This window comes from Callithrix jacchus, chromosome 17, assembly GCF_049354715.1.
Source record: "Callithrix jacchus isolate 240 chromosome 17, calJac240_pri, whole genome shotgun sequence".
Classification (NCBI taxonomy): Eukaryota; Metazoa; Chordata; class Mammalia; order Primates; family Cebidae; genus Callithrix; species Callithrix jacchus.
The window spans coordinates 53,759,339-53,774,384 of NC_133518.1; the positions used below are offsets into that span (position 1 = coordinate 53,759,339).

Sequence of the window (15,046 nt, forward strand, 5' to 3'; positions counted from 1 at the left end):
TCTCCACCACCACCACCACCTTCACTACCAGTGAAGTGAAGGAACCACCATGTCCACCATCTCTGCTACCTTTCCCACTGCCACCAGCACTCTCAAGAACTAGGATGCAAGGATGAGTTAGCAAAAATATCTCTAACCACAGGAAGTTGATATTCTCTGGGGAGGGCAGATAACTAGATTGTGTTATTTCACACAGTAATAAGTGCTAGCAAGGAAATAAAACAGGTGACTTGACTGAGGGACTACACTGTGGCTAAGGGAGGGTTAACTTACTTGAGACATGAAGAAATCAAGAAAGGCCTCACTGAGAGGATCACATATGGGTTAAGAAATGAATGAAGAGAAGAATTCAGCCACATGGAGTTCTGAAGGAAGAGGAATTCTGGCAGATAAAACAGCAAGAGGTGGGAAAAAGCAAGAAGTCCAGAGTGGTTGGAGCCCATGAGTGAGGGGAAACATTGACAGATGAGGTCACAGGGAAGCGGGGCCCATATCTTCTGAGAGTTACATGAACTTACTTAAATATTTTAAATATCATTCCAGTTGCTGAGAGTAAATAATGAATTCAGGGATAATAATTAAGAAACAATGGCCCTAGTCCAGGAAAGAGATAATGATTCTTGGACAAGTATTATAGCAGCTAAGATGGAACAACAAAGATAGTTTTGATATGACTTAGAGGTAGAACAGAAAACTAGATTTAAAAATTGGATGTGAGAACAACAGAGGAAGTGGTGAAAACTCCTGAGTTTTTGACCTGAACAACTGAGTGAATGGTGGTGGTGTCCTTTTTCAAGATAGGGAAGATAGTGGGAGAAACAAGTTATGGGGGAAACAAGTTATATTCATGTTCTGTTTCAGACATGGTAAGTTTGAGAAACTATCGAGTATTGAAGAGGAGATGCCAGGTAAGCAGGTAGTTATACAAATCTAGAATCTAAAAGAAAGTACACCATATTCATATAAAACATAGACTCAAGAATAGGTGGAATAGATAAAGATAATTAGTTACGGTAAGTGTTGCTGTCATAAGCTGTGCTCAAGGAACTGCAGCTGTGTAAAGTATAGTCAAGAGATAAGCTCAGCCTTGCCAAGAACTACTCATCTGTGAGTTCTTAGAAGACAGAAAGCATGTCTTACTTATCACTATCCCTACAGTACCTGGTGCCTGGTTAGAGCTCAAAAATATTTATGGAATTAAAAATAATTCTTATAAATCTACCAATCTACTCTGAATCCCCCAAAGTTAGCTAAAACAAACTCCAAGCATGACCTTCTTAGAAAGATAAGTACTTATTTGCAAATAGTTGTTACCGTTAATAGTAAACAGTGTGCCAAACGCCATATAAGTCACCTCACTCACATTATAAGGTAGACACTAATATCCTCACTTTAAGGTAAGAAAACTGATGCTCAGGGGTAAGTAAGGGACTCAGTGTCTTAAGTGGCCAAGCCAGGGTTTGAATTCAGACCTTCCTGACCCCAAAGTCCTTGCTCTTAATCTCTAAAAGTCCAAAATGAGCCACACAGCAGATGCAGGGCTCAAGACTGCAGTCCACTGTAGGCATTACTGCACGACTGAGGACATCCCCTCTTCTTCCTGGTTGAACAGAAAATATGAACATGTGCTAATGGTGTCTCATTCTAAGGTTATCATTCTCACTGAGTATCACTATATATAAGTTCACAAGCATTTATTAAATATTTATTATGAGCCTCATACTGTAACAAGACTGTGAAGGAAAGAGAGTAGACAATGATCCCATTTCCTTATCTGTAAGATCCTCATGTATTAATTCATCAAGAAATAGAACACCAGCTCATTGTCAGGCACTGTGCTAGGAACAAAGGATAGAAAGATAAGTTGTCAGTCCTGCCCTCATATGCTACCTGTTTCTTCCTTGGTGGTGGTGGAGAAGGGAAGAAGGACAAATGCAGAAATGGATAGGTACGGTAAGTGCTGCTGTCATAAGCTGTGCTCAGGGAACTGAAACTCAAAAAGAAATTTGAAAGAAAATATTCCAAGAGGAAAAGAATGTAAGGATGAGATTTTTATGACAACAGGAGTTATTCAGGCTATAAGAAAGCAAAGGAGTGAAATAAGATAGAGCTCTTGTCAGAGAAATGGCACAAGCAAAGACAGAAGTGAGTAAGGTATGATGTGTAGAAGTTTCCAATATTTCAGCATGGCTAATCATGAAAACCTAACAGGAGTTACAAGAGGTAAGCGTGGACAGGTGCATACCCACTTGAGGATCAGGCACTTCTTCAACCAAAGGCTTCCTTACCTTGCATATCAGCATCGACTGCTCCCTCCTTGTACTTTGTTACCTCCTTGATGATCTGTGTCATGTTTTGGGAGAATGTGCTGAGGTCTCTGACTGTCCGAAGGTTGAAATGGAAATGGGATGTGGCCATGGCCTTCAGGTTTTCCTCAGAAGCTTCCTGCACCCCCACAGAGATGATTTTCACCCCATCTTCCTGCAGGGCTTTTGAAGCCTCTTCCACATCATCCTCAGATTCCGCCGAAGCCAGGACCACCAAAATTGGGGGAAACTGTTTCCTGTCTCTCCCATTTGTGGGTGCAGAGAAATAGGTCCTGTGAGCCTCCTGAAGAGCCTTTCCTATCTGCAGGGACCCACCAAGGAACTGAAAGTTCTTCTTGAGGTGGTTCAGCATGGGATTCCTGCCTTTGAAGGTGCTCAGGTGGAATTCACTGTGAAGCTTGTCACTGTACTGGGCCAGGGCCACACGGTATTTGTCAGCCTCTATGGGGAGACTGTTGATCATCTTGTTAATGAACGTCTTCACAAATGGAAATGACTTAGTTCCCAGGTGATCAGAGCTGTCCACCAGAAACACAACATCTGCATACTCAGGGCCTGGCCCTATCAAAATAAAATAACAACAAGCAAAAACAAAGTTATCATTCAGCCTTTACATTTTAGACCACAATACATATTTGAGACTATGTCCTAGTGTTAAGGATATATCCCAAGAAAAGTGTCTTCTGGAGGTCAAACAGAAGAAACTATAATTGCCTTTGCTAAAATGTCAAACAAAAGGGCTTTAGCAAAGTTAGCCAACAGGTTTTTCTTCTCCAATTCTATACTAGAGATAATAAACTCCTTTTCTTTTTTAGTTCTGGGACCCCAAACTCTGATATTGTATAAACACAGAAGGTCCCTGACTGGACTGGTTTGGCTGTGTTCCTACCCAAATCTCATCTTGAATTGTAGCTCCCATAATCCCCACATTTTGTCATGGAGGAACATGGTAGGAGGAAACTGAATCATGGAGGTGGTTACCCCCATGCTATTCTCATGATAGTGAGTGAGTTCTCATGGGATCTGACAGTTTTATAAGGGGCTTTTCCCTTTTGCTTGGTGCTTCTCTCTCCTGCTACCATGTGAAGAAGGACATGTTTGCTTCCACTTCCACCAAGATTGTAGGTTTCCTGAGGCCTACCCAGCCATGAGAAACTGTGATACAATTAAACCTCTTTCCTTTGTAAATTACCCAGCCTCGGGTATTTCTTCATAGCTATGTAAGAATAGGCCAAAGTCTGTGGACTAACAGCAATTTTTGGGACTAGCCTGGACAAGGTGATGAAACCCTGTCTCTCCAAAAAATATAAAAATTAGCCAGGTGTGGTGATCTGCACCTGTAGTCCCAGCTACTTGGAAGGTTGAGGCAGAAGGATTGCTTGAGCCCAGGAGGTAGAGGTTGCAGTGAGCTGAGATTGTATCACTGCACTCTAGCTTGAGTGACACAGTGAGACTCTATCTCAAAAAAAATGGATTATAATAGAGCTGAAAAATTCTTATCACCTAATGACATCATAGACGTCATAATGTGGTAGTGCAAGGTATTGCCTTTTCTGTGTTTAGATGTGTTTAGATATACAAATTCTTACCATCGTAATACACTTACCATTGTATTACACTTTCAGCACAGTAACATGCAGCACAGGTTTGTAGCCTAGGAGCAATAGGCTGTACCATATACCATAGGTGCGTAGCAGGCTACACAGTCCAGGTGTAAGTATACTCTGTGATGTTTACACAGTGACAAAATTGCCTAATGATGCATTTCTCAGAAAGTACACCCATTGTCAAGTGACATATGACTCTGCGTGTGTGCACATAAATGTAACTATATATTTCATGCTTATAAAAGGAAAGGAAGGCAATGGTTTAGTCACAGAAATACTTAGAATTTGTTTTCTGTGTGGGGTTCCTTTTCTTTCACTTATTAAGATCAAAACTGATCTATAAACAAATGGACTAACTCAATCCATACAGACATGTAATACTGAGATTGAAGAAATCAATAAATAATTAAAGTTTTTCTAGCCAGGTGCAATATAACTTATGACATTTGCTCATGGTTTTGTGCTGTTTTTGAGAAATTAAGTTTGTTTGATATTATATAACAATTACTAAATGCTGTATACTTGATTTTTAGTAAATAAATTATTTCTCTCTGTTTATTACAATAACATTTACTGAGATATAAAAAATTTCCTAAGTAATAATATACTGGTACCTGGGCTCTGGTCTGCCAATGTTTCAGTCCAAAGGATTAGGACAAATATAATTAGCAGGATCTTCATTTTGTTAGTGAAGATTTTTACTTTTGTTCTGAAAAAAAAATATTTGCAATATGAAAAATTTCATTTTGTACCAATAAAAAACTCTCAAAACAGTTGTATTAGGGCATGGTACACTGTAAACAAGTATTTGTCAACCAGTGCCAAGTGTGTGTATAACATTTATCAAGCATTTGGAGTATTTGTTGAAAATATTAATGCTAATGTTGTGCTTTACAAGTGTCATCTAGTTTAATCCTCACAACAATCTTATAGGGAGGTACAATTATTATACTTATGTGACAGATAAGGAAATTGAAGCATCAAGTGGCTTGGTAAAAGGTAGATCCTTTTACCAAGATTACTAACCCAAACAAGGTAATTACATCACCCACCCTATTAAACACTGTCATAAACTTTATACAAAATCAGTGTCCCCACAAAATTTATGCAGTCACTATTCTCTGCCTTTCATTGTTATGTCACTATCGTATATGTTCATAATTTGGCTTAAAAAGGAAACATGTCTCTTCCTTCATTGAGCCTTTGTGAAAACTGCTTCCTCACTTACAGTTACAGCCAATTTGACAAACTACTTTAAGTTTGGTTTTTCCACATTTCACAATCAATTGGAACCCTTCATGGGAAATTAAAACCTCAGAAATTTAACCAAATTCGAGTTTGTTCTTCATAAAAATAAAAATAGATTAAAATGATGAATACTCAAAAACAAATAGATCTGTCTTAGAACAGATAGCAAAGGTATGAGGGCTGACTTTTAGAATTCTTTTGAAATTGCCATTCATTCAGGAAGATTGATAGAATCATTGGAAGCTGGATGTGGAAAAGACCCTATAAATAATTTAGGTTAAACCCACAGTTCAGAGGAAACAACATTTTTATCACCACTGAAAGAAACCCCAAGCCCAGAGCAGTTATTCCCCACTCCTCCCTTCTATAGGCCCTGGCACTGATCTACTTTCTTTCTCTACGGGTTTGCCTATTCTGGACATTTTATATAAACAGAATAATATGTGGCCTTTATGTTTGGCTTCTTTCATTTAGTATGTTTTCAAGGTTTATCCATGTTATAGTATGTATCAGCCCTTAATTCTTTTTTATGGCTGAGTACTATTCCATTGTATGGATATACATACATATATATATATATATATATACATACATACATATATATATATACATACATACATATATATATATATATGGCATTTAAAACATTAATTGTCAGTCGATGAACATTTGGGTTGTTTCTACTTTTTGGCATTCACACCAGCATGTACATAGGGTTCACAGCAATATTATAAATAATATGATACTGCTATAATTATATTCATAATATAAACAATATTACAAATAATACTGCTATGAACCCTTATGTACATGCTGGTGTGAATGTATGTTTTTATTTATCTGGAGTAGGTACTTAGGAGTTAAATATTTGGTCTTATCATAACTCCATGTTTAGCATTGTAACAAACTGCCAAAATTATTTTCCAAAGTGACTGTACTATTTCACATTCCCAACAGCAATATGTAAAGGTTCCAATGTCTCCAGATTTCCATCAATACTTATTTTGCGTTTTGTTATGATATATGACTTGCCAATATACTCCTGCCATTCTGTGGGCTGTATTTTCACTTTTCAAATGTGTCCTTTCAGGCACAAGTGATTTTAAATGTGATCTAAAACACCATTGCCTACTCCATAGTCATGAGGGCTTACTTGTATATTTTCTTCTAAGCATTTTATAGTTCAGCCTTGTATTTAGTTCTTTAACCCATTTTAAGTTGTTTTTGTGTGTGGTGTGAGGTAAAAATATAATTTCACTATTTTGTATGTGGATGTACAGTTACAGTTGTCCTAGTACCATTTGTTGAAAAGACTTTTCATTTGCCATGGAATTGTCTTCACAGCCTCATAAAAAAAAAAATTACTATGAGTGTATGAGTTTACTTTTAGACACTCAATTATATTCTGTTTATCTATATTTCTATCCTTAATCTAGTATCACATAGTCTTGATTATGCTATCTTTTCGAAAGTTTTGAAGTTGGGAAGTGTGAGTTCTTCAACTACGTTCTTTTACAAGGTTGTTTATGGTATTCTGAGCCCTGTGCATTTCTATACGTGTTTTAGGATTATCTCGTCAATTTCTGCAAAAAAAATGGCATTTGGATTTTGATAGGGATTTCATTGAACATGTAGACAAATTTATGGAGTATTACCATCTTAACATTGTCTTATAATCCATTAATATAAGTTTTCTATGAAGAAGAGAATTTTAAGATCTCCTTATTTCATATTTTCACTGATGCTCTTTAAATATAGGAGATCATAAGAATTCAAAGATAAAGAGGAGGCCTTACTGACAGCCATGTGAATTCAGAAGCCAATAAATGTTCAGAGCTGTGTACACATCCTTCCTCAGCTTGGGTGTATTTTCAGAGAGTAAGATTAAGCTGGCCTCAACCCAGTAAAGCTCAGTTGAGTTTTACTTATGAACACTAGAGCCCAGAGGAGTATCCCAGGTGGCCATTCGTTCCCACATCCCTTGGTTTAGCTCTGCTCCCATTCTTTCTTCTGCTCAAATTCCTACTTTGCATGTCTTGGCTCTAAAATAGTGGCAATAGTTTAATTTTGTAAAGGTGGAATTGCAGAGTCAAAAGCATATTTACTTTAAGTGTTTCCAGATACTGCCAAATTGCTATCCTTTAGATACCAAATAATATTCCCTCACCTGCCCCAACATAGTATGTCTCACTATTTTCACTTCACATTCTTATTTGTCTTTTGCATTATTTATGCTGTTTTGGTATAAGTTATTCTGATTAGTCTGTCTTTTTTATTGTTCATGCTTCTGAGATGAATAATTTTTTCATATGTAAGCTTCTTTTTAATTCCCTTGGCAAGTAATATATGCTTGGGAACAAGGTGAAAGTTTGTATTCCTCCAGATAAGATGGAGTTAGAAGATGGCAGCCTCTCAGCAAAGAAAAGCTCCAGTGTTATAATCTAGGCTCTACCACTCCCATCCTCTCTTCCAGCCCTCTAGTTATTTGGGGGAAGTCACTCTTCATTAACTGTTAATTTTCTATGACTCTTGGTCCTTTGATGGTTCAACTTCCCTGTCTCTTTTGTAACATCTTGAAGTTTGGATTTGGTGCAGGAAGTCAGCAGGCAGTGCAAAATTTCTAACTTTTCCAAGATCAAAGTTTCCCATACCAGAAGAAAAATAAAAAATATTTAGAATATACAGACCCTGAGATATAATAGTAGGGGTCCCTTTGTAGAGAGTTTAATCACATCTCTAAGGCTCCTCCTAACTCTAAACTTCTCTGATCCTATGATTCTATGATGGAAGGACCTGAGGCAGAGAGTGGCATGAATGAGTGATACTTTAAGGTATTGATTGGCCATTTTGGAGGAGATAAATCCCAAACTAGACTTGGGCCCAAAGAAACTCCAAGTTTGAATAGCTCCAAGTGAGCCAACTCACCCTTTCTCACACTTTCAAATGCTCAGACTCTCAGAGGCTGACTGAGAACTCAAAGTTAGTATCACATCTGAGGGAAGAGTACCCCAAGCCCACTTCAGGGTGGACCAACAGCCAAACTGCACATCTGAAGAGAAGGCACATACTCTGATTGCTGGGAGGCAATCAGCTGGCCTTGCTATTTTCTGTGGGGATATTCAGCATATGTAGATCAGCCACATAGAAATAGGGGCTAAAGCTCCCTAGCCACCGCCAGGAGACAAAATAAGAGGGTAATACTAGACTAACGAATAATCATGTCCCTTCTTTTGATTGCATTCCTTTGGTCAAAAATATCTGTGAAGACAAATCTCATGCATTCTGAATGAGAAACTATATATATATATATATATATACATTTTTTTTTTTTGAAACAGAGTTTCGCTCTTTGTTACCCAGGCTGGAGTGCAATGGCGCGATCTCGGCTCACCACAACCTCCGCCTCCTGGGTTCAGGCAATTCTCCTGCCTCAGCCTCCTGAGTAAAGCTGGGATTACAGGCACACACCACCATGCCCAGCTAATTTTTTGTATTTTTAGTAGAGACGGGGTTTTACTGTTGACCAGGATGGTCTTGATCTCTTGACCTCGTGATCCACCCGCCTCAGCCTCCCAAAGTGCTGGGATTACAGGCTTGAGCCACCGCGCCTGGCCGAGAAACTATATTTTTTATGGGGCAATCTATTTTATAACCTATGGCATGAGGTGTTAAAGTAGTTTGGTGAAGTAGGGAGAAAAAGCTTAATTTAGTAAAATATAAAGGTACATGGTAAAGCTTGCAATCCTCTAAGAGGTTCAGACACTAAAGGGAAAAAGAAATTATTTAACAAGTTATAACTACACAGCAAAGGCATTTGTATAATTCTTGAATCCATGAAATTGGAAGCAAGTATGTAAACAGTTTATTGGAGGTTTAGACTGCTAACTCCTAAATCAAACATGTCACAAATATTGCAAAAGTAATTGCAGTTTTTGCCATTAAAGTAATGGCTAACTATAGTATTCTGAAACCACCAACCCTAATTTCTCTTTTTCTCCTTTTGCGGTCAAAGGAGCAAAACATCCTGATATATGGTAAGAAATAAAGGTCAGGCCATCTCCCCTCTGTCCTCCACTCTTGTTTTCCTTCTCCCTAATGCCTGCCTTTCATTTTCCCTTGTTAAGCATCCCTCACTCAGGATCTATGCAACAAAAATGGCCAGAATATAGAGCTCCAGTAAAGGGAGAAGGGCAAAGCTTTAGGAACCACAGTCTCCAGCTGATAAGGGCCTTAGGATGCAAATGCACCATCCACGCACTCCCAGCTGAGGATCTGAGGTCAAAGAACCAGTCCATGGCTGAGCTGAAGTTTAAATCCTCGGCTTATCCCTTTAAATCCTCCCTTATCCCATTTCTGGAGCATCTGGAATGGGCACATTGAGTTTTCCTCTCAAAACAAACTGTGAGGTCAGACAGTTATTCAGCCTTATTTTCCTGTGCTGGCCGTTCATCCCGTGGGTACCATATGACTCTGCTTCCTTGGGTTTTCATGACTTCTGTTTCCTCCATGGCACCACTCCTCCGCACTCCCAAATCTATCCACACCCAGACACTCATTCTAGCCACCTGGATTGCCAAGTCCATCCTCTTCTTTGGCACCTATCATATTTTGCCTTGTACTGAGGGTACTGAAAGACTTTCTTAATTCTCCACTTCTCCTCCTTACCCAGTAACACATACACACTCACACTCACACACTTACACAGACATACACACAGACAACTAACACCTATAAACTCATTGAAGGTAGGACTGGACTCTTTGTTCCTTGCCACTGAACATCCCACTTGCCTAGGTCAGTGCCTGCTTTAGAACAAGTTCTCAAGAAATATTTGCTGAGTTGAGTTAATTACTTAGTCACTGACAAAAAGCCCCATTTATCCAACTATTATGCCTATGAAACCTCACACAGCAGCAATTCCAGAAATTTCTAGAAGCAAAAGGCTGTGTTTGGAATATCCTGTGACTGATAAAGTAAGGATCTATGCATGGGAAGCAAACTCCACTAACTTAAGCAACTCTGTGGCAAAGCTGAACACCATATCGGAGCATTCCAGACAAGTCCCAGGGAGGCAGCTCTAGCAGGAGAGGCTGTGTAAACCATCCTGCTTCCATCTTTTAAAAAGGCAGAGGCCTTAAAAATCTCCCAGGGTCAGCCCAGGGAAGAAGTAGGTGTGGGGAGGTGGTTTGTCAGCAGTGCTAGGACCAGCATGTCCTTTACTACAGGCTGGGTAAAGATCCTGAGCAGTGAAGACACAGAGTTCTGGCCTGGCTAGAAACAACTTCATTCCAATGCAACAAACATTACTGAACAATCGTGATGCATGAAGCTTACTGCAGAGAACATGAGGAAATGAAGATAAAGACCTAGTTCTTACCTAAAATAAGAATGGAATCTTTGCCAGACCAAATCCAACTCATGATTTAGAACCTGACTCAGCAGTTTTCCCTTCTCTGTAGTCCTGTAAAGTCCACTGGACCTTACAGTTTATATACGTCTCTATATATCCACACACATACGTGCATGCTAAGTTCTGAGAGATTATTTATTTATCCATTCAACAAACATTCCTCAAGTACCAACTATGTCCTTAGCACTGTTGTAGGCAGTTTGGATTTAGCAGTGGACAAAATAGACAAAAATCTTGACTGGAAATTTTAATCTGGTTGCCTACATGTCCTACATGTCCAACACTGCCATTTATAGATAATTTATGGAACTGCCATAGGCTTTGGACACAGAGTAAAACACATAAAATACTTCCTCCAAGAGCATATGATCTATCTGGGGAGCCAGGACAGTGTCATGAAAAGATAAAATATAGAAAGCCACAACATTTGCCCCCTAATAGGGGGTTATTTTGTAAGGTCTATAAATGTCATAAATCTATTGGTTTTGACTAAAATGTCACTGCAAGCTCCATCGTACAATAACTTTCTATGGCATGTACTTCAATGCCTACCCCATATACTACATAGGTATGTAGTGAATATTTGTTAAAAGAATAAATGAACATGATGTTTCAGAATAAATAGTAAAGAATAGTAAAGATGTTTCAGAATAAATAGTAAAACAGTTAGAATGCAGCTTAAAAAATAAAATACAGAACTTCAGAGTATAATTTATTAAAAGGCATCAAAAGGAAATATACAAAAGCCCTTGATATACTCTAAAGACTTCTACAACTTTGATCAGGAATTGTGGAAAGAATATCAACGAATCAGAACTCATAATTCAAACCATGAGCTCCTCTCTGAGACTTGCTTCCATAATCTGTAAAACAAGAGGACTGGACTTGATCTCATTTTGTGAATTATAGTACAGGTCATGTAGGAATATGGGCCCAACCAAAAGCATAAAATGAGTGAGCAGGTCCAGCTCTACAAAGTCTGAGCTTCTCAGAAGGGCAAGACATTCCCTTCTTGCAAGAGCATTGCCAAAAATCACACTGACGCATACAGAAGCCCCCTCTATCAGAGCCTAGGCATCAGAATTTTGTTTCAAATATTATTCATTACTCTTCAACTATCTAATACATAAGCTTCTTATGCACCATATTTTAAAAAATAAACATCCCTATATAGAAGAATGTCTTGCTTACGTTACTAATCCTTCTATTCACCAGAACTTTATAAGGCCTATTATATCCACCTAGAAATAAATGACATTGTACCATAGCTGCCCTCCAAATAATGAAGGCCCCAAACGAGCAGCATTACTCTCTATCCTTTCAGCAGTCTGCTTGCCTGCTCTTGGATTCTTTTGGGGTCTGGTTGTGTGCCTCATTATTAGGGCTGTGGCTGAGAAAATAAAACATAGCTTGGCTCACTCTTCTTATTACTTTCTTAAGAAAGAACAATCTGTGGGCTCATGATTCTCAGTTTTGGCTGCACATTAGAGAGTTATTAAAAATACTAACAGGTCCCACTCCCAGAGTTTCTGACTCAATTGGTCAAGGGTATGGTCTGAACACTGGGAATTTTTTAAACACTCCTAATGATTCCAGTGTGCAGCCAAAGTTGAGGACCACTAAGTTAGGCCATCCTGAATGGTCTAAGCAAGCTCGCTATAGAAAACATGAAGGTACGGTCCCAGAGAGAGGAAAATCTGGGCCTCAACGTCTTCATCTGTAAGTTGTGGTCAATGATAGCTATAACATTGTGTTGTTGAGAAGTTAACATGAGACCAGATCTTAAAGGAGACATCTGTTGATTTTGTCTGCCCAGCATTCATTACTTCTTCTGAGGATTCTCTTTCCTCACTTTCAAACCATGTAGTTGCTGAAAACTTGACCTCACTCCTACTCCAGGAAAGTGTACCCGGCTTAAGCCAGTATTACTGCAGTCACTGTGATTGATCCAACAATGATCACCTGGCCTACACCATCAAAGTCAGAGAGCACCAGCGAACATATAGGCTTTTGCTAGACCTGTTGGGAAGGAGTTCTCTTGCTGCTTAGGCTGATGAACTACAACCTCATAAAAGCCTGCAACTTCTGGAGTCATTTCTCCCCCATGAAGAAGAATCCCAAGATCAAGAGAGATGTATCTTTGATGACATAAGCTAAGCACCTTGATCAGCCTGATAAATCCCTGGACTTTTTAGGTGTCTCAGTCAATAAATTCTATTTTGTGTTTGAGCCAGTTTGAGTTGAGTTTTACTAATACATGAGCAAAAAGAATCCTAACCATAATTCACTTGACAACCTTTGAAGATGCCTGGATACCAGACCTGCTGGATTATCCAAGATTGGGGCCTCTATGATGGTTCTTTCCTGTTGCAACTTTACAAAACCAGACTCACTGGAGAGATCTCAAATTCTTAGTCCCTTTGGACCTGACCAAGCACCATAGTATCCACATTATTTTCCCTCTGCTTCAAGGCTAAAAGAATTTGCGCTTTTCTTAAGTGCAAATTCAAATCCTAATCATACTTCAGAACTAAACCTGCCTGCTCCCTGATTACTGCAGATCTCCTTTAAGATCTGGTCTCATGAGAACTTCTCAACAACACAATGTTATAGCTATTACTGACCACAACTTACAGATGAAGACATTGAGGCCCAGATTTTCTTCTCTCTGGGACTGTACCTCCATGTTTTCTATAGCAAGCTTGCTTAGACCATTCAGGATGGCCTAACTTAGTGGTCCTCAACTTTGGCTGCACACTGGAATCACCAGGAGTGTTTAAAAAATTCCCTGTATCTAATCCTCTACATTCCCCTCTTTCCCAAATACTTAGTCTACACCACCATTTTTTAATAGCTAAGATGTATATTGTATTTAGCTGTATGGTTTATTTGTGTGTATATATTTGGCAGTGCTATCTTCACTGAAACTTTTGAAAGAAGGGACCATGTTTTTTTCTACTTTGAGGTTGTCCTAACACAATGCAATGCAAAGCAACTAAAAACTTGCTAAACTTAAAGGATACAGTATGTTAGGGGTAAATGCAGAAATGATTATGCAGAATATAATCTCAATTTTTTAAAATTTCATAAGCATTTATTTCTAAGATGTGGGGTTGAGGATATTTTAGGTTCATTTTTAAATCAGAAATTATTTTTTCTGGAGTAAAGCAAACATAAAACTTTGAGGAAAAAAATCACAAATATAATATGTGGCTTCCCAGGACAGTGCCAATTTATGACTGTGGTCCCAGTGCAAATGACTAATAGCACCTTAGTTATCTCTTAAAATTTTTCTGGGACTTCTGGTTTCTAGTCTGGTATGAGGTAGCTTACAAGTTGTCACTCCATCCTAAAAACAAATAAAAAACTATGCAAACTGAATATTAATAATTTTTCTTAGTCACAGGGCAAACTGCTGCCCCAGCATTAAAGAGACACACAGGAGAATACAGAAAATCACAAGTAGAAGTTACTGGAGCAGAAACTCATGAGCTGAAACTTTTGCAGGAATCAGTGCTGGGGTAAGAAGACTTGAAGTGTGCTTGACAAATTGCTGGAGGTTCAATGTGGACAAGTCTAGTAGTTAAAAACTCCAGAAAAGCAAGTGTTAAAGAGGCACCCACACTTTCATAAGTTTTACCTCAAGGAGCTCTATCAAATTTTCTCAGTAAAGATAAAAGAAAAATTCTTCATCATTCAGCAGCTTGAGGGGAATAGGAACCACTTTTAAATACACCACAGCACACTGTTCTTAACAAGACATGTTCTCAGACACTTTACAAAAGAAGACATACATAAGGCCAACAAACATGAAAAACAGCTCATCATCATTGGTCATCAGAGAGATGCAAATCAAAACCACATTGAGATACCATCTCACACCAGTTAGAATGGCGATCATTAAAAAATCTGGAGACAACAGATGCTGGAGAGAATGTGGAGAAATAGGAACACTTTTACACTGTTGGTGGGAGTGTAAATTAGTTCAACCATTGTGGAAGACAGGGTGGCAATTCCTCAAAGACCTAGAAATAGAAATTCCATTTGACCCAGCAATCCCATTACTGGTATATATCCAAAGGACTATAAATCGTTCTACTATAAGGACACATGCACACGAATGTTCATTGCAGCACTGTTTACAATAGCAAAGACCTGGAACCAACCCAAATGCCCATCGATGATAGACTGGATTGGGAAAATGTGGCACATATACACCATAGAATATTATGCAGCAATCAAAAACAATGAATTCATGTCCTTTGTAGGGACATGGATGAATCTGGAGAACATCATCCTCAGCAAACTGACACAAGAACAGAAAATGAAATACCGCATATTCTCACTCATAGGCGGGTGAGGAAAAATGAGAACACATGGACACAGGGAAGGGAGTACTACACACTGGGGTCTATTGGGGGGAATAGGGAGGGACAGTGGGGGAGGGAGCTGGG

At 38.8% G+C, this 15,046-nt stretch overlaps 1 protein-coding gene across 1 annotated transcript in view; it reads right to left on the reverse strand.

The window, feature by feature from the left end:
• The window catches only part of COL6A5 (collagen type VI alpha 5 chain), a 119,978-nt gene that overhangs the window by 93,311 nt on the left and 11,621 nt on the right, over nucleotides 1-15,046 (reverse strand). The window contains exons 2-3 of the mRNA XM_017965870.5: nucleotides 4,549-4,643; nucleotides 2,289-2,888 (exon numbers count right to left, since the gene is read on the reverse strand). Of these exons, the coding sequence (XP_017821359.4) occupies nucleotides 2,289-2,888; nucleotides 4,549-4,615 (667 nt within the window). The 5' untranslated portion in view covers nucleotides 4,616-4,643. The remainder of the gene's footprint in view (nucleotides 1-2,288; nucleotides 2,889-4,548; nucleotides 4,644-15,046) is intronic.